This window comes from Frankliniella occidentalis, unplaced genomic scaffold, assembly GCF_000697945.3.
Source record: "Frankliniella occidentalis isolate FOCC.00 unplaced genomic scaffold, Focc_3.1 Scaffold13, whole genome shotgun sequence".
Lineage (NCBI taxonomy): Eukaryota > Metazoa > Arthropoda > Insecta > Thysanoptera > Thripidae > Frankliniella > Frankliniella occidentalis.
In genome coordinates this window covers 1,420,982-1,442,849 of record NW_026267143.1, presented here as the reverse complement: position 1 = coordinate 1,442,849, position 21,868 = coordinate 1,420,982, and the positions used below count along the sequence as shown (strand labels likewise).

Below are 21,868 nucleotides of genomic sequence, written 5' to 3'. Positions count from 1 at the left end.
CTGCGAGGGCGCGTCGCGCTACCCCCGAGGGTCATCCTGCGCGGGGTTGCACGCAAGCGCGCGTCGTCACAGAGGAGTGTGTCGCGGTGCCGCCGTGGGCTCTGGTGGATCTGCCTCCCATACCCAAGTGTCTCAACTTATTTGCCCATTCCTAGGTACATTTTACGTAGTTTGCGGCGTGCCAGGCTGGCTCTCGCTGTTTGCAACCCGTCCCTTGTTGATGAGGTACGCTTGGGGATAAGGACGGATCTCGGTATTGATAATTGATACCGAGATGCCCGTGTGCGCTGGGGTGCGCTGCCCCGCCCCTTCACTCGCTGGCCGCCGTGGCCGCCTCCTCGGTGCCGGCGCTGGCCTCGCTCCCCGTGGACGCCTCCCCGTCCGCGGCCGCCGAGCTGCCCTCACTGCCCTCGCTGCTGCCGCCGTCCACGCCGTCCGGGGCGGTCGTCGCGTCCGGGGCGGCGCCGGCCCCGGCCCCGCCGTCCACGGCCTGACCCGGGTCGAGGCAGCACCGGCGGCAGAGGCCGCGGTTCCGGTGCCCCGCGGCCGCGCTCCTGTGACCGTCGCTGCAGAACACGAAGCAGGCCCAGTCGTCCTTCTGGATCTCCGCGCTCGAGACCGCGACCCTGCCCTCTAGGCACGGCGCCTGCAAACATCGTCCGCAAAGCAGAATGCCGCCCGGGTGAGTAGTTGCCAGCAGAGGCCACCCTCGCACTCACGCCAGCCCACGCGGGGAGGCGTTGACACGTCGTTGACAATCCTGGTCGCGTCGCCACGGGTCGGCGGGACGCAGCAGCGCGGTGCTCACCCCGTTCTTGAGGACCACGGCAGAGACGCTGCAGACGGCGAGCAGGAGCAGCGGCGACACGGACATGTTGCGGCGGGCGGTGGCTGTTGTCGCCGCGACCCGTGGGCAGCAATTGATACGGGAGTGCTCTGGACCGGCAGTACTGGCTCGCAAAAGTGCTGCATCCACCAAGGCCATTTCCGTAGTGCCCTCTCTCTCTTTCTCGTACAAAACACAGCCCACCGAGGTGTGCGATCACTACAGCAACATCACTCAAACCGTGGTCGCAGGCGGGGCAGTAAAACTCACGTGTGTGCGTGTGTTGTGCTTCCGTTTGGAAAAGACGGTTTAAAAGTGCAATAAAGAAGAATTATCCGTTTATCTGAGGATAAACGCCTGCTAGTCAGGCAAAGTCTCGCTTTCGAGTGCAGCGGAGCTTGGCGGTTGGCCTACCCTACGGTCGGCAGGGGTCCAATCCAAACATCGAAGCATCTGTCTTGTGATGAGCGCGGTTTTCAGACATCTTCCTATAGACTCTTTTTGGGGCATTCATTTTGCTTGAGTCTTGGAAAGAGAGGGGTGGCTTAGCGGAGTGCACATACACTCTTAGTCCCTTATGAAGAGCAGAAATAACATAACAAATATAGCATAACAAACGGATTTTCTTCGTAATACAAAGCGCACCTCTTTGTTAACAGACAGGGCTCGCCGAGCCCTTCGTGATACGAAGGATTTGTTTGTATTAAGAAGGTGCCAAATGCTTTGTACGTTACAAAGAGCAGTTCTTCGTAAGAAACTTAATACATAATTTTATTCAATCGAGAACTTCGCTTGACTACGAGTTCTATACCGCCTTAGAGCTACGACATGTGGGTTTGCTGTGTCTACCGGTTTCATTTTCAATACCTCGCAATAGCCCATGATATTATTAATCTTACTCTGTGTTGATGTTGACTGAGATGAGAGACTGCTTGGGACTCGCCGACGTGGCGTTGGCGGGGGCGGATCGTAGGTGGGTGTCTTGGTGGGGGCGAGGGCGCAGGGCTCTGGCGGACGGGGCGCGGCGCCGCGGAGGAGTCAGGCGTCAGTACCCCCGTGAGAGTGGCGCAGTGAGGAAGCAAGCACCGCAGCATCAGCACCATGCCGGTAGGTCATGCAGTCGAGTGCGTGCGTGGGCGAGGGCGTGCCCCTGCCACAAATATTCAGACGAATTACTGGAGAATTTACCATGAACGTTGGGGACCGACTACCTCAAATCGTAAAACGATGCGATTTCTCGACGCTACATATCTATGTTGTCAGTTGTTATGCTGCGCCGAGCGAGTAGACAACCCGTCCGCACATGAATGTGGCACAGCATAACTACAAAAGTTGCGCGGGGTTAATCAGCAACATGGTAGAAGTGTGTGACATTCAAACAGTTAAAGTTGCGTGCCTAAATGTCCCACACTAAAAAGTGTGTGAACATTGTGTCAAGCCTAGAAAAGTGTGTGACAGCCCTGTCATTCATCACAGAAAAGTTAGTGACCCATAGTAAAAAGTGGTGACATTTTGGCACGCACTTTTATAATTACGAGAAAACTAAAATGTCACCATGCGACGCTATGTGTTGTGTGTGTCGGTTGTGTCGCACTCGATCGAGACTCGCACCATGCTCGGAACGTGAGCCCCTTGCTGTCAACGGGGCAGGTCAGGAAGGGCTAGCCGGGCGCGGGGTTTGCCAAGTATCGTCTTTGTAATTGATGACTGACACGATGGCTAAGCTAAAAGTTCCTCGGGAAATTAATGAACTACGGCTGTTGAGTTGCGTCTTGGCGAGTCCTATTCGGAGAAATTTTGTCTGTAGGAGTTTTCAACTTCTACGTCGATTCGATAGATCATCTCACGGGATGAGAGTATGATTTGCATATCGGCTAAGAGTGACCGTGTCGCGGCAGGGTATACTCTGAAAACTCTACAGCATGCACTCACATTAACGCTCGCGCTGGTTTCCCAGTTGCACGCATTCGGATACGATTCCTCGATTCCTCGATTCCTACGTGTTTGTTTGTATTGCTATGCATTTTGGATTTTTCGCACTTTTGACCACACAACGCATTGTTGCTACATATTTTACTTAAAAGAACTATTAAACAGCCTTGATCGTGGCTTGAGGGATGACTGTTGAGGTCGAAACTGGGTTGGCGTTTGCAACCTACAATTATTTCTATGACCCAAACTCTGCGCGCCGACTTCAAAATTAGAGTTCGCTAATGCATGTTAATATTAAGACATCATTGCATTACATGCTGTGAGGTCGTGTTGAGTCCACGTTACTACTACTCGTCCAAAAGTCAAATCAAAACGGTATCGTCGAGTCGGCTGACTTGTATAGGAAACAGTCGAATGATATGAAGCGTCTGAAGTCTGAAGTCAGCCGATATCGGCCGATATGTCGTCAGCAACAGTTTCCGGTCGGACACTTCGTCACCCTCTCCAGTTCCGTACCTTAGCTCACTCAGTTCCGGTCCGGAACATCTGGCTCGGTGGGCCCGTCGCTCGCGCCCCCTCCGCCGCTTCCGCTGACATGTGTGACTTCGGGAGGCGGAGAAGGGGGCGGGGGGAGGGCGGCAGCTATTCCTGGGTAGAAGTGGGTGGATTCGGTTGGAAGCAAAGGAAGGGTCGGACGGCGAGGAAAATGCCCAGGACGTGCGAGGGTTGGGGGAGGGGGGGGGGGGGTGGGTGGATTCGGTTGGAAGCAAAGGAAGGGTCGGACGGCGAGGAAAATGCCCAGGACGTGCGAGGGTTGGGGGAAAGGAGTGAGGGGGCGAGTGGGGTCGGGGCGGACTGTAAAAGACTGGTCTCATTTTAGCGGCCACTCTTGAGGCCCGTTGGCGCCTCGCGTCTAGTGCACACGTCGCAGGGCAGGGCGGTTGCCACGGCGGCATCACGATTTATTAAATTCAGCCAACCGATGCCCAAGTTCTCTCGTGGACCAGATTGAAATTCTGGCGTCGGTGGTTACCTTTTCTCCGCCAGCACAAAGCTGACCGGTGGCTTGTTCAGTCCTAGAGGCCGTTTTGGTTGCCGTGAGGGTCGGTCTCACAGAATAATAAAATTGCCTGAAAACTGGCTATCCATGGCTGGGTTGTTTTCTAATAATAATATAATGTCATCACAGATTTCTTTGTTTGTCACATGTAGTACTACTTGGAAATCGAAGTAAAAAAAACTGTGATGACACGGTTGTAAAAAAAGATAACTAAAAGATATTACATTTTTCAGACAATTTTTTTTAACATTTGTGCTGCGCAACTGACCTTGCCGCTTGCCTTGTGCCGCCGGCAGTAAATGTTGAAGTCAGCAGACCTACTTTTGCTTTCGTAACTCTCGTCTCCCGAAAGCCCTAAAATCACTATTTCCGCGGACCGATATGTAAACAGATGCCTTGCTCGCCGCGATCCTCTGCGCCGTTAAAGTTGGGGGCGTACAGGCCGGAGAGAAGCCCCCGCTGCACGTGTGCAGTAAATAATTGTTGCACCGGTTGTTTCCGACACTGACATCAGCGGGTGACGGGAGTGCACGTCCCTTTGGCCGGCCGCCATGTCGCCTCTCTGCTCCCCCCGCGCGGTCTCGGCACCACAACAAGTGTCAGGTGTCTCCGCTCACACTTCAGGATGCGCTTGCACCGCACACGATGTCGATGTTTAGCCTTCGACATACCGCAAATATATTACGGTCAAGGTTCAGGGGGGGGGGGGACAATAAAAACAAACAAAATGTAAGTGGTTCGAAAGAAAACAGTTTGGGTGGCACCTGTGGCCCCGCCAGGCTCCGCGTCACCCTGGCATTCACCTGCGGGCCGCGGTCCTGTGACCACGACCCTTGGCAACACTCCACCCCCGCAGCGCACGCGGCACAACACGGCCGGCTCACAGGGCGTGGCGCGCGAGATTCAAATTGAATTTATAGCGTGAGCGTAGCCGGCATTCGGTCAATACTCAGGCGATATTTCGCGACGAGGGATTAATATGGGACGGAACGCCTACGCCTACGTTTTTGATGCCTGTGAACGACTGACTGTCAATTTCTTGGTGGCAATATTTTTTTTATTTGTTTGTGCTGCCACAGCATCCCCCATGGCTTTATTTTTGCTCTCTATCGTTAATATTTTTGCAGCGACTCGAGAGAGTGCGGGGGCGGGGCGGGCATGTGGTCCGCACCCCCGACCGATAGACAGAGTTTAGAATGGGCCACATTACCCGGGGGCGTAGGGCTGGCGGGGCGGGGGAGCGCGGAGGGTATTTCTGTCGATGAAGTCGTGACGCCGAGCCGAGGCGCGCCCCCAGGATGTGCCGCGGCACTGCCGCCCACATCACGGAGCGGGAGCGCGGTCCTCCGTCTCCCTGCAGTCGGGCTGATGCGGCGGGGCGCTGGCACACACTTCTGTGCGGGGGAGGATGGCGGGGGAGGGTGGCGCCCCGCCTCCCTGGCCCCAAACCGTTTGTCAGGTGCCGTTCGCCGCCCACTGTCCGCGCGCCGCCGCGCTGGAGGGGAGGGAGCGCCTGGGAGGTAGGCCGCAGCACGACCGCTGTGCACTTGGCCTCCTCATGTTGCCTACGCTGCAGGCGCCGACCTCGCCGGTGAAAAGAGTGTTGAGCTGTTTACGAGCAAATTTCGTTTAGTCTTTTGAAATTTTGATGGGTTGGGTGGTGGTATGGGCTTTCCGTCGGCCGTCGGAATGTTTAGAATGGTGTGCACGGTGTGCGGAATGGAATAGAAGCTAGGCGAGGCTGACGTATCAGCTGCAAATAGACGTCCCTAAAAGAGGAAGAACTAAACATTCGTTCTGCTGGTGTTGGACCCATCGTCAGTTCAGCGGTGGTGGCTTAAGCCTGTGAGCTCCCCGCTATATAGCCCTTCTTCGCATAACCCCTGGCACGCCCCGCGGCCGCAGGCCTGACCTTGACTGCAGGACGGCTCTGGCCGGCTCTGGCTGCCAAGATACCGTAATGCTGCCCAGGGCACTGCAGCGAGTTTTCAAACACGTAAACAAATTGGCCATGCTGCTCAAAATTGACGTTCCTTCGCGTATTTGAAAAGGAAACAGCGTTCGAGCTGCGACAGCTTTCTAATGCCTGCTCTCCGACAAGAAACAAAGGAGCCTCGCATACCCAGGTAGCCGCACTTAATATAATGAATCGTATTTTTGCCTCATTAATGCGCTAATAATGCGCTAAAACAGGGGCAAAAATTCAGGTTTTCGTGCTACCTGAAACATGCACCACCAAAACTGTATTCATGATATTAACACATTTTTCAAACGATTTTTCTCGAGTCCATTTCGCTTGATCTAGGAGAATGTCCTCAACACAAGCGCAACGCACAAGGTAATGAAACAAAAATCTATTACACTGTGAAAAATAGTTGTAGGTTTTACGGGGAAGTTTTCCTTGACGCGTGTCTTATAATTACAATTCAAAATTGTAAAATTACAAGACTATGTATCGACTTCTTGGACACAGTGTAAAATCAAGTGTAATACACGGCCGCAGATGGGATAGGGCTGGACGTGCAGGAGCACGGGGAGCAGTGTCAATGTACTTCGCTCGGCTACCGAGAATTGTTGTTATATTTAGCCAAAGTTTTCAGTGCGCGATTACTAGGTCTTGGCCTGTCCTAACCGCTGCGGAGAGGCCAGCCCTGGCGTGGCCGGGCCAGGAACTGTTGGGCGGAGCGGAACACGGTTTGTCTGGTGGCCAGCGTAAACGCGCGCCCGCCAGAAATAGCGGGGGCCTGGCCGCCACACCAGGCGGGGCCGGGCGGGGCCGGGAGGGAGCCCCGCGCGGGGCCGCCACCGCCGCCACCACAACACAGACCTACCCCTTGGGCGAGCGGCGAGCGCCTCGTCCAGCGGGGTGGTGATGGTGGGTGAGGAGAGGACGCGGCGAAGTAGGCAGTCCAGTCTTGTGAAGAGGTCGACTCTCTGTTGCAGGTGTACGATGAGAAAACTCCGGGCTGGCTGAACTCGCGCCCAGTAAGGCATATAATCACTCCCCTTTATTCTGCGTGCTTGATCCCCGACCCCGACAATCATTCGCTTGGCATTCAGCACGCAATCCCGGTCACCCGAGGAGAAGCAAAGGGCTGCACGACGTCTTTTGAAAAGATCGTATTGCGAAAGAGTGAAGGCACGGAAAACTCCGAAACGACGCTTCCGAGACGCTTCCTCGAGGGGTCGTCAACTTCGATATTCCTCCGTACACGGACTGATATTACCTCAAATATTACACCAATATTAGCCATACTACTGGTAATATTACCTCAATATTACACATTTTTCTAGTATTATGACGTCACAGCTTGAAAATTGGCTCAATATTACCAATATTATTTGTAATATTCAATATTCCTCCGTACACGGCCAAGGAGAGTTGACGACCCCTCGCGCTTCCTTTTTATTGTTTGAGGATATAGTACGAAGCGTCATTCCGGAGTTTTCAGTTGCCTTTAAAAAGAAATGTCGCAAATTTCACAAAACTATCAAAACCTATATCGTAGTACTAGGTCCTCGATAACAATGAGTACAAATTCTCGATACCAGAGTGCCCTGGAGATGTATCAAGATATCGTGCAGCCCTACTAAAAATTGCCACAACCACTGACTTGTACCTCTTATTTTTTTCCCCATGTTTATTTCTGAATCCTTTTGGCGTTTTGGCTAGGTTTTTGTCTTTTTTTTTAACACAGAGGAAAGCAATGAACTCGCGTGCTAGGGGCAGACACCATAAACTAAATGGCGGAGAGGCTTAAATATACTTGGCACCTCGTCACCCGCTTCACCGTTAGTTAGCAACGTCTCTCAATCAGCCGCGTGTCACAAGCCTGCGGCTCGCAAGCGCTCCCGCCGGGGCCCGGGCCCACCCGCCCTTAGGCCCGCCCACCACTGGCTGGGGGAATGCCAGCCAGCGCGCCGGGAGCGGGCCGGCCGGGGAATCCCCTTTTTCATCTCGCCTCTGTCTGGTCGTTTTCCAACGAAACTCAAAGCCCACAATGTTTATTATTAGTAGAGAACGTAACGCAAAACATTTTTAAAAATCTCCATAATTTATTTTTTTCTGAACCATTTTCAAATGATTAAAGTGGTACGGCGCATTCGCGGTTTTCAACTCGCCATCGCGCCAAATCCTGGGCTGGGGCGAGCTGTCGCGCGGATCAGACGCCGTCGTGTCGGCGTCGTCAGCACCTCGACTCGTGTCGCGGGGGAGGCGGCCGCTCTGTTCGGTTTTTAAAAAGACAAAGTCCACTTTGATGCGACCCAGCAGGTGGGTCATCAAATCTTGGGGGGCGGAGGGGAAGGGACCAGGGGTGTGGGGGTGCCGGGCAGTGTAGACAAAACATCAACCGAGGTTCATTTTTCACTTGGGACTCGAACAGCACAGAACTACTATGCCGTGTTGCTTGCTCGGGGCCATGTGTATCATAGGACGGCTCGTTTTATTCATTGCGTTTTTCTGCGATGAGTGCCGGGTATTCTTCCTGCATGTCTTCTCGGTTTTGTTGTTATGAACACGAAACACTAGCAAACACTTCGCTGAATGCCACCTCTTCTGCTGCCATCCAGCCCAGCCCAACCCTCCACCCTGTGTCGTCTAGTGTGCAACCGTTTCTAGATTTATACGCCGACCAAAAGTGACACATTTACTGTTGCATTTGCTGGTTGAAGCTCCGTGTGTGAGACCCTGCTGTGCGTGCGTCCAAAAAAATAGGCCTCTGCGGGTTCCCTTCTCCTCGAAGTTCGCACTGATTGTGAACTTGTCGCGTGTGCATGGTGTGCGGGTGGATAAGCGTGTGTGCGGCACGGCCACTCCCAGGAAAACTGTTTCTTGTTTCAATTCGTTAAAGTTAATACTGACACAAGATCAAACAAATAAGCCGATATTATCGGTGAAATAAAGAGGAAAATCGTTCCAAAGGCAAAATTGCCTTTGTTGCAATATAGTGAATTTGATCTTGTTTCAGCTCAGCATTTAATTGGAACAAGAAAGCATTTTTCCGCCTTTTTCTGGGTGCAGCTCCCGTGGTCCCCTGTGATCCTGTGATGCATCGTCATTTTTGGCCTAGCGTACCAACGCCCCTCACAGTCGGCCACAGTTCTGTTCGCGAGTCGCGGCAGGACTATGTCTCTCACTTTGGCCTGCCCGTAGTCCGAGCGAACAAACGATTTTTTTTACTGCCCTCAGTATTTGTACATATGTGTCACAAATATCATGACATCTATTTAACATCCTCTGCTAATTCCGAGACTAATCCTGAGCATAGTGTTGAAGACGTGAGAATCCCTCCACCTTCGTTTTGTCCAAGTGGATTAGCGACAGCCACTCTCTCCCCCGCCTGTACCCTGCGGGTGTACTCTGCGAGTCACCACTCACCTGGGTGCATCCTGCTGTTGCAGGCCCGCAACAAGGACCAGGAGAAGGAGGTCCTGGACTGGATCGAGGCGGTGACGGGCGAGAAGCTGCCCGCCGCGCCCTACGAGGACGTGCTGAAGGACGGCGTCGTCCTATGTAACCTCATCAACAAGATCGCACCCGACTCCGTCAAGAAGATCCAGACCAAAGGCACCAACTTCCAGCTCATGGAGAACATACAGAGGTATTGGACTATGGCCCCGGGACGATGGGACGTCGTGTGTTACACGCAAACTAACAGCAATAATGCATAAGAACACGCACTGCGTTCACTTAGGTTCCAGGCGGCTATCCGCAAGTACGGCGTCCCTGACGAGGAGATCTTCCAGACCGCCGACCTGTTTGAGCGAAGGAACATTCCCCAGGTCACCCTGTGCCTGTACTCGCTAGGCAGAATTGTAAGTAAACCCGCACAATAAATTTTGATTCCTCGTGGCCTCCTTCAAAGTAGTTCAAGTAGATCCGTGTAAAAATGACCCCACCCCCTTCTCAAAAAATCACTGGAGAGACAAAGGTGCCATCTTGCCTTTTTAGAGGCATTAGTGAAATAGTGCCTGTACCAACGATCTACCGGCCTTCAAGATGCTGTTTTCGACAATGTTGGTGTGTTCTTTTCAACGGCAATATTGCAGTAGCGCCTTTGAAAGGTGTCATCTTGCACTTTTGTTTTTCCAGTGATGAGGTGACGTGTGCTGTGAGAAGTCACTCGACCCTTATCTCTCCTTTTGCAGACCCAGAAGCACCCCGAGTACACCGGTCCCCGCCTCGGCCCCAAGATGGCTGACGAGAACAAGCGCGAGTTCACCGAGGAACAGCTGCGCGCGCACGAGGGCCAGCTGAACCTGCAGATGGGCTACAACAAGGGAGCTTCCCAGTCCGGCCACGGCGGCTTCGGCAACACCCGGCACATGTGAACCGACCTCCTCAACCCCGCCTCGCCCTGCCTCACCCCGCCCGCGCCACCCCCCGCGCCCGCATATAGAGTTTATCTTTTGTACAATTGTATACTGTTGTGTTTTACGTTGCGGATCTTTCTTGAATGCTGTGTATTAAAATGTTGTCACACTTTTCTGTATCCGGCTGCATTTTCCGTTCTGATTGCAACCCATCGCTGTTGCAGGGGTGTGTGTACGCTCTTCAGCGACAGCGACCAACCCGCACCGAGTAGTTCTTTCCTCCCACAGAATTTTTCAGCTGACCGGCGACAAGTCATTACACCATGAGAAATTGAAAATTACATTTTGAAATTTTAAAATTACAAGTACTGCGTACCGACTTGGAATTCATTGACTGGCAAGAATGGGCTGTCGTAGATATACAAAATATTTAGTAAAATTTACGAAAATGTTTTTCACTGTGTAGCTAGCCTCCTCACGATAGGAGGTGGAGGTTATCGAGTTAGGCCTCCTAAAAAAATGGCCGGCCTCACTCTTTCTCCAATATACTGTGCGCGTGGCCTGATGGTCATCGTCACAGCGGAAAAGGAATTCCCTTTCCCTTTAGGAAAAAGAGAAGGAAGAGATAGCGCCGGAGCTGTGTGATTGTGATGAATAACTTCCCAATATGAATTTCATTTGCCACGCAATTTCATATGGATATCAGTCATACTTTCAGTGGAGGGGATAATGACTCAAGGTTTCGTGGGTCGTTTTACAAAACCTAACAAGACTTCGAAGTACGTCAACAGTGCGGTCGTGACATACACTTGCGTTCATGTACGTCCAAATAATTGGAGCTAAATTTGTGGACGTGTTTGATCAAGGTGCGGACACGCTGCTCCTGCCGGCCAAGGCCCGTGTCCTGCGCTGCCGCGCGGCCAGCGTTTCCCACGGGCGGGAGAGTGGCGGAAAGCGCCGAAGGAGCGCCCGACGGTGACGTGATAGGCCACAGGCACCAACAGCGGAGCGCGGCGGGTGTGCCTACCCCGCAGGCGCCCTGGAGCTCGACGCTGCCGAGTCAGTCAAGCCGAGTCAGTCCAGAACTTCACTCGACACAAAGCGCCCCGTGGGTGCGCAGACACACAGACAAGCCCATCGCCGTGCGGTTCAGCGCACCTACACCGGCAGGCGCCCATATCGAGCGTCCGGTCGGCCAGAGACCCGCAGAGACCATGTACTCTTAGTTCCTTACAAAGAGTGGTCTTTATATTACCTACGAAGAATTGGGTTTGTAACGTCCATAGGGTATGGAACCACCATCTTACAAACGGATTTTGTTCGTCTTACAAAGAGGACCAGTTTTTGAATAGGCACGTGCTCTTCGTATTTCAAAGCCGAGCCCTAATAGAAAGGCTTTGTTTGTATTACAAAGGTTCCAAATCCTGTGTACGTTACGAAGAGCAGTGTGCATTTATTGCAGCCATGTGACAGAAATGTAATGCTATGCTCTGAGTAGCAAAGGGAAAGGGAGGTTTTGGAGTGAAGTACAAGGCTTTCATTACTGCTCGCGTTGGTCCAATTAATTGAGGTATCAGTTGGATACAATGCTGACACGCTGACCTGCGTCAGGCAGGTCTAAGGAATATAAAATTGAGCAAGTTTGGCTTTGTGGTGAGTTTACGTTTTGATTAAAAATCCCAATAATGTGACTTCTTGACAGAAGGAACACAAAAAGGAAATTCAAAAGATGCTTGTTTGAAATTAATGTTTAATTACAATCTTATCACAGCAGCGCGTCTAGTCCCGTTACTTTTCCCACCTGCGAAGCGTTTCCATTCAGGACAGGCGGACAGGCTCTTATGAATGTTTAAGAAATCACTATGTATTACTCGTTCACATAAAAAGAAGCATGAGACACAAACACGTTTTTTTTATTATTTAAAACACTAAGTTGTTAAAAAAATCAAAATTGTTTTGCAGTGTTAACATCAGAAAACCTTCACACGGATTAGAGTAGCTTTGCGTTCTTATTATGATATTTGTGTGCTATATTACAAATGGTATTTAAGTCATATGCGAAACCGAGAGAAAGGACTACTTGAGTGAGAAAGATATGGCACTGCACTTTTATATCAAAATAGTTAATTTTATCTCTTAGAAAACAGCCGCAGAACTCATCTTCGGGGTCGCTTGATAAACTCCGACTGAGTTTGTTCACACGAACCGTCACAATATCTGTTCAAACAAAAATAGATCCGTCTTCAAAACTGCACTATTCCAGCGGTAGCGTGGGCTAACTAAGCACGAGTATGGGTTTATTGGGTGTGCTTTTGGGTGGGGAAAGAGACAGGTATTAAGACCCAGCTATACCCGACCGATTGCACATGACTGAATCCACTGTAGTTGTCTCTCGTCTCTAGGTAGCACTATTTTTTTTACCATCCTTGCTTCAGTATGCATCATGGAAACATGCCGAGTCCCCGTCAGAAGAAAATGCGGATTTTATTTCGCACATCTCACGTTCCTCCTTGATAGGGTGTCGAATGTTAAAGCCACCTAGCAACGCAAACCGCATATCTTGTGAAGCGAACACAGCCAGTAAAACTGTGCCAGTTGTAAGACTGAAATAAAAATCACCCTACAACCAGAAAAATGAAAGAAATGTAGAGTATGACTATGGTTCTTGCAACATATACTTGAGTTGTTGCTGCAGTTTTACTTTTTTTCTGTGTGTACAGAAATATTTTTTTCTGTGCACAAACCTCTATATGACGTATGTGATGTAATTCCCTTGCACAGCACACCATTGGATCGCCCCACCCTCTAATAGCGCCTACATATTATAAATGTACACAAAAGGCTCCACATGGTTTGCGCATTCAAATACCATAAAATTCGCTAAGCTAAGGAACTTTTTCAAGCATTTTCGTGGACTACAAGGTAAGGATTTTTAAGTTTGAATTTTTTCCGTAAAATTTAGAAACTTTCTTCAAAGAAATCGGAAAAGTTGAAATATTTCCAGAAAAATTAGAAAAAAAACTTCTAGAGAAAATTAGAAGATTTAACAGAATAATATGTTTAAAAATTTCCAAAACACATTTTTTGTCAGATATAGATCCCTACCAAGGGTTGGTCCGCCTCCGCCGGCTTCAGCTCACCTGACGGAGAACCTGCTGGCCTCGTTGTGGCGCCGCTTGTGCTCGCTGCGCCAGCGGTTGGCCTCCACGGCGGCGCCCACCAGGTCGCTGCCCTCCACGAAGTCCACGGCGACGATGTTGGCGAACTTGAACCAGTAGCCCGCCCTGGCGTGCGCCGTGATGTTCCAGTTGACCTGGTCCGCCATGAGGCGCAGCGAGGACCGCTCGAGGTTGAGCAGAATGTCGAACACGGTGGGGGTGAGCTCGGCCATGAGCGCGTGCAGCTCCACCCGGTACATGGCGCGCACCTGCCGGTCCAGGTACTCGACGAGGCCCTCCAGGCTCTGCTGGTTGCCCCACAGCTGCGGCACCGCGGCCCACAGCACCGCGCGCTCTGCAACCCGCCAGAAACACAATATGCCTCTGCTGGCGCGGGGCCAGGGAAGTTCCCGTAAGCAAACCGTCTACCATTGCTACGCAGGCAAAACCACTACAGGCCAGAAAAATAAAACGCCAAACAAACGTGAGTAGCGGTACTACCCGCGGGGGATCGCCTAGTGTGAAATGACAGGTGAAACGATGTCAGTCCAACTGATATCGTAACGACAAAAGTTTTGACTTTTCGGTATCGTTCCGGCCGTTCCGGTATCACCGGGTGGGCCCGGCCTGGCCCATCCGCTTCGTACAGGGCGGTGTGGGGACGCACTCCCGGGTCAATCTCCCCTCCGCTGCGAGGACGGCTGCCCTCGAGGCTGCCCTTGTCCACTCACCTCGCTGCTGCCAGCCCCGGTCCCCGTAGGCCACGAGCACGCTGCCCCGCTTGTGCAGGTCCTTGATGCTGGCCAGCGCGCTCGCTCGCTCGTTGGGGATGAGGCGCTCCCCCAGCACCTCCCGGATGAGCGCCAGCAGCTCGCCGTGCGCCTCCGTGTCCTCCATGTCCTCCGCGCCGAAGCCGACGGGGAAGCGGTGAAAGTCCAGGATGACGACCTCGCCCACCGCGGCGTCCAGGAAGATCCGCACGTCGTGCAGCACCCTCCGCAGCGGCTGCACGCGCACCAGGTCGTGGTTCACCCAGAACCTCTCGCCGTGGTCGGGGTGCGACTCGTTCTGCTGGTCACCCATGTCCTGGGGGTAGTGGCCGACGCGCAGGTCCAGGTAGCGGACCCCCCACACGAGCTGCTCGTACGTGTTCAGGTCCTGCGTGAGCAGGTAGCGCACCAGGTGCGAGTCCTTGTCGTCGCCCTCGCGGGGGAAGCTACCCGAGTTGTGCGTCCCGGGCAGCATCAGCTCCGGCAGCGCCAGGTTGTCGCCCCTGCGGCACGACGGCATCCTGAGGACACTAGCTTTGCACCGGGCCGCGCACCGCGCACCAGTCGGCTCTGCTTACCCAGACTCGAACAGCTGCCTCATCCATCGGGGTCGGATCCGCAGGCACTCGGAACTGATGAGCGCGCCCTGCTCGTCCAGCAGAGCGACCCTGAAGTCGAAGCAGTACTCGGGCTCCTCGGGGGTGGCGCTGGCGGCGCTGTCGCGGTCCCAGCCCCCCGGGAGCTGCCGGGGCACGCTGTAGTTGGTGACGAGGCGGCCCGCCGCCCCAGCCAGGCTATCGCTCCAGCCTGCGGGCACGCTCCCGGTCAGGCGCAACCCCTCGGGCTCGCCCTCGGGCGCTCCGCACAGCTGCTGCAGCAGCTGCTGCTGGACTTACGGATGGCCAGCTTGTCGGCGGTCTTGGGCGGCACGTTGAGTGCGTCGTGGTCGAAGAGCACGGCCCGGGCGGGCCGCACGTCGCAGTCCCTGAAGTCCCAGTTGACTTCGGCGAGGCGCTCGGGGCGGCCGCGGCCCCGGAGCGGGGACACGGACACGTAGAGCAGCGCGCGACAGGGGTCCGCCTCCGCGCTCTCCTCGGAGGCCGCAGGGGGCTCGGGCCGCGGGGCCTCCTGGCGCTCGCGGGGGCTCGCCGCCATCACCTGCTGCAGCACTGCATGCAGCACTGTATGGTCGACGTGAACACATTCCACCCCGCCGACCTCCCCCCAGTGACCCGTGCTTACCTAGCAGGCAGAACAAACCCTGCGTGCGCCGCGACCAGGAGGTCGCCGTGGAGCGCGCCATGGCCGGGTGCTGCGCTCACTGAGGGGCCCCAGAGCAGCTCTGAGCCGGTCTGCACCGCAGAGCCAGGGCGCGGGGCGGGCGGGGCGGGGCCGGGCGGGCTGAGCCAGGCGCGCCAATTGCTTGATTTGGATTTCCGTCACTTGTCCCGGCTGGCTGTTGGAGCTGCTCAGCTTTGGATGCGTTGCCTGAGCTGACCTCGTGAGAAATGAACTGTGGCGTCGGTGACCTACACAGCCTCGGTGAAGAGTGGGCGTTATCGATTTGGCGTACATGTAATTCTGAAAAATGACCGGCCTTAACGTCTAACAACCATTTCGGATTGGCTTCGAAACAGAGAGGAGGATTGGTAGACTAGGTCTCTCCATGTGTACAGTAATCGCACCAGATCGCACGCAGCGGCTGGACTCAACACTTCACGCGGGTTGGCTAACTAACGAACGTGTTGAACTGAAATAATGCTAGTAGGCTGATCCACCCAAGGCACGTTCGCAGAACTTTGTAATTACTGCCGCATGGAGACGTGTGAGGTTGCGTACCGTCTTTTACCATGGCGCCTTACGAGCCATCGAGTAGGCAACACGCTCGCACGAACGCGTGCGGTGCAGTCTATAGCCTCGGAAGTGGGTGCGGTGAATCACTGTATATGCCAAAAAATATGCTGTAGGTTCGAGAGGCATGCTGCTTACATTATATCTTCGTCTCTACTCTATTCATTTGATGCTGATATGCCAACCAAGCTTTTCATATCACGCGGCCTTAATTTTTCGTGCATTGCTATGGTTATGATTACGCTTAATTTGGTGATAAGTTACCAGCTCTATTTTTCGTAACAATTAAAAAGGAAATATTTACGTCTTGAGATAGACTATCTTATGTGATTTGTGTCTAGACTAGACGTCTAGTCTCCTATTTGTTAAAATGAAGTTAAACAAAATACTACTGTTTGTTTACTGTCAACATAGGAGCCATGAGCCATTGCAACCTAATTACAAGGGAATTCGAGGGAATTCCACTATCTGATCGATTTGCACGTCACCCAAAGAAGTCAGTGATTACTGCATCATGCTGCAACGTGATTGACGGCGAATCGAGATCTTATGTTTAACACACTGTAATTTGCGTTAATGTGTAACTTACAGGTTCGGAATTGAAAATGACACACACTCTATAAGAAAGCTTAATTTATTAAGAAAGATGGGAAATTTTAAGGTAGGTCGCAACAGTTTTCTGTAGAATGTTGGTGGTTCAGCTCGCCGTGAGCAGCTGCAGCAACTCCTCTGGGTCCATGTTATTCAGGGTGTGAATGTCGATCCCCAAGGCGTTGGCTACACTTAACATGTCCAGACCGAAGGACTTGAGCACGGCGATGAAGTTCATCTCCTCTCCTATGGCAAAGAACTCGTCAGCACACGGTACGGAAGTACATGCCAGGTTGCTGATTACCTTTTGTAGTTATACTGTGCCGAGTGTAAAGGCTACTGCCCAGTGTTGCGGATTTGCATGCCCAAGGGGCAATGGCGCCTTACGGGCAGATCGGGTAGGCAAACCCGCAACACTGTGGTGTATTGCCTTTACAGACGGCGCAGCATGCAGGCGGGCGGGTTAGCCTATCGTCGCAGACCACGGTGCCTTACGGCCCCAAACGGATAGACGACCCGGTCACGCGCCTGCGTGCGTACAGTATACGGTGTGAGAGAGTAAGTCAGACACAGACCTGTGAAGGGGTTGTGCAGCTTGGGGCAGGAGTGGTTGCACTGGGGCCAGGAGCACATCTCCACGTGTCTGGTGGGACAGGTCACGCGGCTGCCACCTGCAGAAAGGCATCAGGTGAGTGTTCGACGGATAACGGGCGGGTGCGTCCATAAACCACGTCGACCTGTGGAGGTGCTTATTCGACGACCCCGCATCATGAAATGTTTACCCCCCGAATTCATGTCATTTTACTACCGTAGAAAATGCACCTCGCACATGCCCACGAAGGATTATCCCCCCCCCCCCCATAGGTCGACTCGGCATCGCGGCTTCACGCAGGAAAATACTATCAACATAGGCCTACTTGACGTTAGGAATGACTAACCTTCTCCCTTCTTGTGCTTGCGGCCGCCGCCCCGCTTCCTCTCGGAGTGATCCATCGGGGAGTCGGCGGACCTGTGCAGAGGGGTTCTCTTTACTCTCTGAACGAGCTCGGCCGGACCTGTGTATGGGCGCACTGGGCGAGTACTCACAGTCTGTTGTCCCAGCAGCGCAGGGCAGATGGCAGGGAGACGCGGCCGACGCGGACGGCCGCCCAGTCGCGCTTGGTCAGCACGGTGTGCGCGATGCAGGCCGGGGCGAACACGGCCCTGCGGACAGAGCGCGCTAGTCAGCTGACGAGTACTCACCGGCTGGCCCCGCCCGGCCCGACCGCGGTATACTCACGACACGTTGCTGAAGGTTGTCCTGAAGCTGTCGCCCATCTCGTGGATGAAGTCCCACTGCTGCTTGGACACCGGGGCGCCCACGTTGTCCGCGGTCATCTGCGCCTCGTCGAACAGCCACTGGAAGAGAAAGAGCGGCGCTGCGGGGCGCGCGGCGTGAGACCGGGGCTGCCCGTACTCCCCACATCATCATGCCCGGCAGGGGGAGGAGGACCTCCCCGCAGTCTCCACGGGGACCTCCAGCTGGATCGCGTCACGTACCTTTGACCGTCGGGTAGAGCCGGTAGCCGAAGTAGCACCTCCAGGGGTCGGTGCGGTGGCGCGCGGCGCAGGGCGCGGGCACGCGGGCGCGCCACAGCGCCATGCCCTGGCGCAGCGCGCCCGCGGCCGTCAGCGCGCGCCCCGGCACGGGCGAGAAGGGCGGCCGGTCCAGGAACCAGCCCGAGTCCACCAGCCCGCGCACCGAGACCCGCGGCAGCCCCAGCGCGCGCACCAGCTCCTGCACGGCGTCCACGTTCAGCATGACGCCCGTGCCGCCCGCGCTGTGTAGGGGAACAGCACAGTCATCAACACGGCTGGACCACACCGCACCCGTGCCCAGCTTAGCGACGTTGGGAGAATAGCGGGTGGAACAAGGGCCTCCCAGATTTGTCAATAAGTTTTCGCCACAGCCACTCCCTTCCATCTCTTCCACCCAGGCGACGGCTGTTTTGTTCTACCCGCGCTATTCTTTTGAGCTGAACATCACAATTGGCGCCATTCAGAGCGCAGGTGCGCGACTCGGCTCGGACCCACCTGGTGCCGGCGAGCAGGACGTGCGAGTCGTTGGACAGCCAGCCGTTGGCGGCCAGGTCCCGCACCACCTCCTGCACGATGAGCGCGCCCATGAAGCTGAAGGTCTCCCCGGGGGTGGGCGCGGGGGAGGAGCCGCTCCAGGAGTCGCTCGAGCAGTAGGGCACCAGCCTGCAAGCACCGCTGTGTGAGAGGCGTCCTCAGAGCCGGCACCGCCGCGGGTACCGCGGGTACCGCCCGGCGCACCGAGCGCACTACTTACACGTGGTTAGCGTTCCAGCTGTACGGGTTCTCCTCGGGCACCGGGGACAGGATTCCGCCCACTGGAACAAGCAATTATTAGCAGGTTCACTGGTGTGTTTCCGCCGCGACGCCCCGGGGGCCCGGGGTGCGAGCGCTCTAAGGGGCTCGGGGGCGCTCACCGTTGCGCTGCTCGGGCCACAGCCTGGAGGTCATGAGGTGCCGCAGCCGCTGCCAGCGGTGGTGGCAGCTCCGCGTGTCGTGGCAGTACCAGCCGCCCTCCAGCAGCACGACCCAGCGCCGGCTGCCCGCCGACCTGCGCACGTAGAACCTGCACGCGGCGCGGCGAGTGTTAGTAACGCGTGTTGCGGCCGCTACGCGTCGCACGGGCGTGGTGTCTAGTAGTTACCCGGCCGGTGATCCGTCGTTGCAGGTGACGCTGGCGTTGGTCAGGAACTGGCGCCTCAGGGCGCGCTCCTCGTCCTGCGGGCTGCAGCTCACGGCCTGCGGGCGGGGGCCTCTGTGAGTGCTCCGTGCACTGCGGGGGGTTTGGGGGGTGGTGGGTGGGGCGCTTACCTCCATCATCATGGCCTGCACGTCGGCGAGCGGCGCGGCCCGCAGGCCGGGGCCGGGCGGCGGGGCCGTGGGGGCCGGCGGCAGCACGGCGTTCTCCTCGCGCAGCTCGGGCGCCGCGACGACCGTCCCCAGGGCCAGCAGCAGCAGCTGCAGCAGCGGCAGGACCTGCGGAGTGCGGACAGGTGTCTGTCAGGGGCGTACTCGTACTTGCATGAGCCACCCCAGCGGCGCTGGCATGCGAGGAGCAGAGCAACGCACTCACCGCCATTTCGGAGAGCTGGAAGACGGCGCTCGTGTCACCTGGCGAGGCTCATGTCCTGTCGGGCCGGGGCGCGGGGCCGCACTGGCGGGCCTCTGCTCTGCTCTGTGATGGGCCTCCACCTGAACGCGACTGATCCGCAGCCCCCCTCGCCTCTCCTCCCTCTCCGTGCCGCACGCTTCCTTTGGCGGCGCCTTTGATGTGCCGGCGAGAGGAGGGAGGGGGTGGGGGCAGCGGAGGGGGCGCTCCAAAGCTCGCCGCCTCCGCCTCGCTGCAGCGGTCACGGCAGCCGGTGCGGGTGGTGCGGGCACGGGAGGCGCGGGCCAGCAGCACCCCGAACATCTCCGAGATTATCCAAGCACGCCAGCACGCCACACACCGAGGCCGAGGACTTCTAGTGGTGCTGGTAGACGTAGAAGGCAATGACGTTCTAATTATTTGTTTCGTCAAGCTCGCCCTCCTTTTCTGTGACTTTGTATCTTTTTGGCAAGAGGCATTTGCATTACTTGCAAGCCTAGCCTGACAATCGCAAGTTAGTGTGATATGTTCACGCCAAAGCAGACCCTGTGAACGCCAGGATTGTTCCCGGTGGCCACTTTGCCTTGGTCGGGAAGAGGTGTGATCATAGGGGCAGCTCCTCGTGGCGAGCCTCGGCACCTGAGAATGGAGCGAGGGTGTCAGTTTAGGACGATAACAACGTAATTCCCTTAGATGCATTTTTATTTAAGAGAATTCAGCCGAAATACAGTCAGGTAATCCTGTATATAAAAAGGAGAAATACACTTGGCGCGCCGCGCTCCGCCGCGCGGGCGGGCAGCCCATGCGGCACTGGTGCCCGAGGTGTTGCCTAACCGCACGGCTGCACGGCGACAAACACACAGGCATTCATTCAGACACTAAGTTGGATTGGAGTTCAGAATTTGTTCAAAATCCGTCTACAGTAAACAGCAATTATCCGACGAAAATCGCCAATGTAACATTTTCAGTACAGGAGTAGAAGAAAAATTTGTGAAAATTGCTGCAGCAATGCCACAGGATGATTATTTATATTATTAAGTTGAAAACTTTTCCAACTGGATCTGACAGTCCTACACAAATGTCACAGGTATGACACAGGAAGATTAACATATCAGATTCCTTATTGGCCTACACAATGCAATCAGTAAGAGGGGAAGATCTATCACGCGCTTCGTACAACTTGGGTCAAAAATGCTGAAATAAAGATTTTTCAAAAACAAAATCTCTTGACATACACGACATATAATCTATTTACCATCCTGAATGCTCGTGCACCCCACAAAGAAAGGCAATACACTAAGCATGCAATTCAGAAAAAAGTCTAGTTTCATGGCAGTTTGTGTTTTTAAAATGTATTCATACTTTCTGAAAAGGGGGGCAGACTTTTTGGTGCTTGGGACAATAGACATTTCAGCAATAAAATTAAAAAGGTGCACAAAAGTGTTATAGTTTCATCAGAAAAATTTGTCAAAGGTTCCAAAGCCAAATAATCTACACCATAATTCAATGAAATAGTGGACACAGCTGCTTTATTGCTGGAATGAGATTTGAAACGATGAAGAATAGTAATTAGACACCATGGTAAGATAGCTGTGCAACACGGAACATACAACAAGGATCAGAAGTTGATTACGTTTGTACGCAGCCAGGTCACTTGCTAGGGTCCTCCGTAAGGATGTTAATGACTCAAGAAAATTCTATTAAAGAGATGAAATGAAATGGCACTTCATCGACTAAAACACAAACATATACTACTTACGCTTTTTTTTATTTGTCAATTTTAAAACACTTTAAATAAACCTCTCAGCCTCACTCATTGCAAAGCAAAATGACACTTTAAACAGTTAGTGAGAAACAAAAATAAAACTTAACATATTATACAGCAAACAGAAGTTTTGGCAATCTTCCTACAATCAAAACAACAATGTGATGGGGGAGATAGAAGAAGCTTTGCACTGGGCCTCGCCTTGCCTCACCTTGCCTCGAGGGCAGGCCAAGCCTAATACCAACAGGTCAACGTAATACTAACAGAATAGGGTCAAGGATTGCACAGGTAAACACTACAGCTACGTACAAATAAAACAGTTTCACATTTACATGGTAAAGTGAACCTCAGCAGTACAGGTACTTACATGTACCATATGGTAGTGTACAAACAGATACTAATTAATTATTACAATTGTTTAAAGTCCATTGTAAAAC

General features: G+C 54.0%; 3 protein-coding genes across 4 annotated transcripts; 1 reads left to right on the top strand and 2 right to left on the bottom strand.

Annotated features, from left to right (window-relative positions):
• Window positions 1-6: 6 nt before the first annotated feature.
• Window positions 7-1,377, bottom strand: LOC113217651 (uncharacterized). The gene is made up of 2 exons (XM_026437639.2): window positions 809-1,377; window positions 7-646 (listed from the first exon to the last, which is right to left on the bottom strand). The coding sequence occupies exons 1-2, from the start codon at window positions 983-985 to the stop codon at window positions 311-313; spliced, it is 513 nt and encodes a 170-aa protein (XP_026293424.2). The 5' UTR covers window positions 986-1,377; the 3' UTR covers window positions 7-310.
• A 399-nt stretch (window positions 1,378-1,776) lies between these two features.
• Window positions 1,777-10,312, top strand: LOC113217625 (myophilin). 2 transcript variants are annotated; one of them, XM_026437596.2, is made up of 5 exons: window positions 1,826-1,933; window positions 6,762-6,803; window positions 9,222-9,421; window positions 9,515-9,635; window positions 9,969-10,312. In XM_026437596.2, the coding sequence occupies exons 1-5, from the start codon at window positions 1,928-1,930 to the stop codon at window positions 10,149-10,151; spliced, it is 552 nt and encodes a 183-aa protein (XP_026293381.1). In that variant the 5' UTR covers window positions 1,826-1,927; the 3' UTR covers window positions 10,152-10,312. The 2 variants fall into 2 exon arrangements, with proteins under 2 accessions (XP_026293382.1, XP_026293381.1); XM_026437597.2 differs by lacking the exon at window positions 6,762-6,803 and having other exon boundaries at window positions 1,777-1,933.
• A 1,553-nt stretch (window positions 10,313-11,865) lies between these two features.
• On the bottom strand, window positions 11,866-20,049 carry LOC113217638 (uncharacterized). Its single transcript, XM_052263604.1, has 17 exons — window positions 19,652-20,049; window positions 19,390-19,554; window positions 19,223-19,317; window positions 18,996-19,144; window positions 18,836-18,896; window positions 18,577-18,744; window positions 18,043-18,323; window positions 17,783-17,921; window positions 17,590-17,706; window positions 17,442-17,512; window positions 17,079-17,174; window positions 16,612-16,749; window positions 14,958-15,230; window positions 14,640-14,868; window positions 14,023-14,564; window positions 13,274-13,646; window positions 11,866-12,350 (listed from the first exon to the last, which is right to left on the bottom strand). Exons 1-17 carry the CDS (start codon window positions 19,655-19,657, stop codon window positions 12,290-12,292), a joined length of 2,964 nt encoding a protein of 987 aa, XP_052119564.1. The 5' UTR covers window positions 19,658-20,049; the 3' UTR covers window positions 11,866-12,289.
• Between the last annotated feature and the right edge of the window lie 1,819 nt (window positions 20,050-21,868).

Bases quoted from the DNA above. Each gene is read 5' to 3' on its own strand.
- LOC113217651 (XM_026437639.2), bottom strand. From the start codon at position 985: ATGGCCTTGGTGGATGCAGCACTTTTGCGAGCCAGTACTGCCGGTCCA. The intron at 647-808 runs GTGAGCACCGCG...CGATGTTTGCAG, and splicing joins CCGTGGTCCTCAAGAACGGG to GCGCCGTGCCTAGAGGGCAG.
- LOC113217625 (XM_026437596.2), top strand. The intron at 6,804-9,221 runs GTAAGGCATATA...CTGCTGTTGCAG, and splicing joins GCTGGCTGAACTCGCGCCCA to GCCCGCAACAAGGACCAGGA. The intron at 9,422-9,514 runs GTATTGGACTAT...GCGTTCACTTAG, and splicing joins CTCATGGAGAACATACAGAG to GTTCCAGGCGGCTATCCGCA.
- LOC113217638 (XM_052263604.1), bottom strand. The intron at 17,922-18,042 runs GTACGTGACGCG...CGCGCCCCGCAG, and splicing joins GCTCTACCCGACGGTCAAAG to CGCCGCTCTTTCTCTTCCAG. The intron at 14,869-14,957 runs GTAAGTCCAGCA...GCGTGCCCGCAG, and splicing joins CGCCGACAAGCTGGCCATCC to GCTGGAGCGATAGCCTGGCT.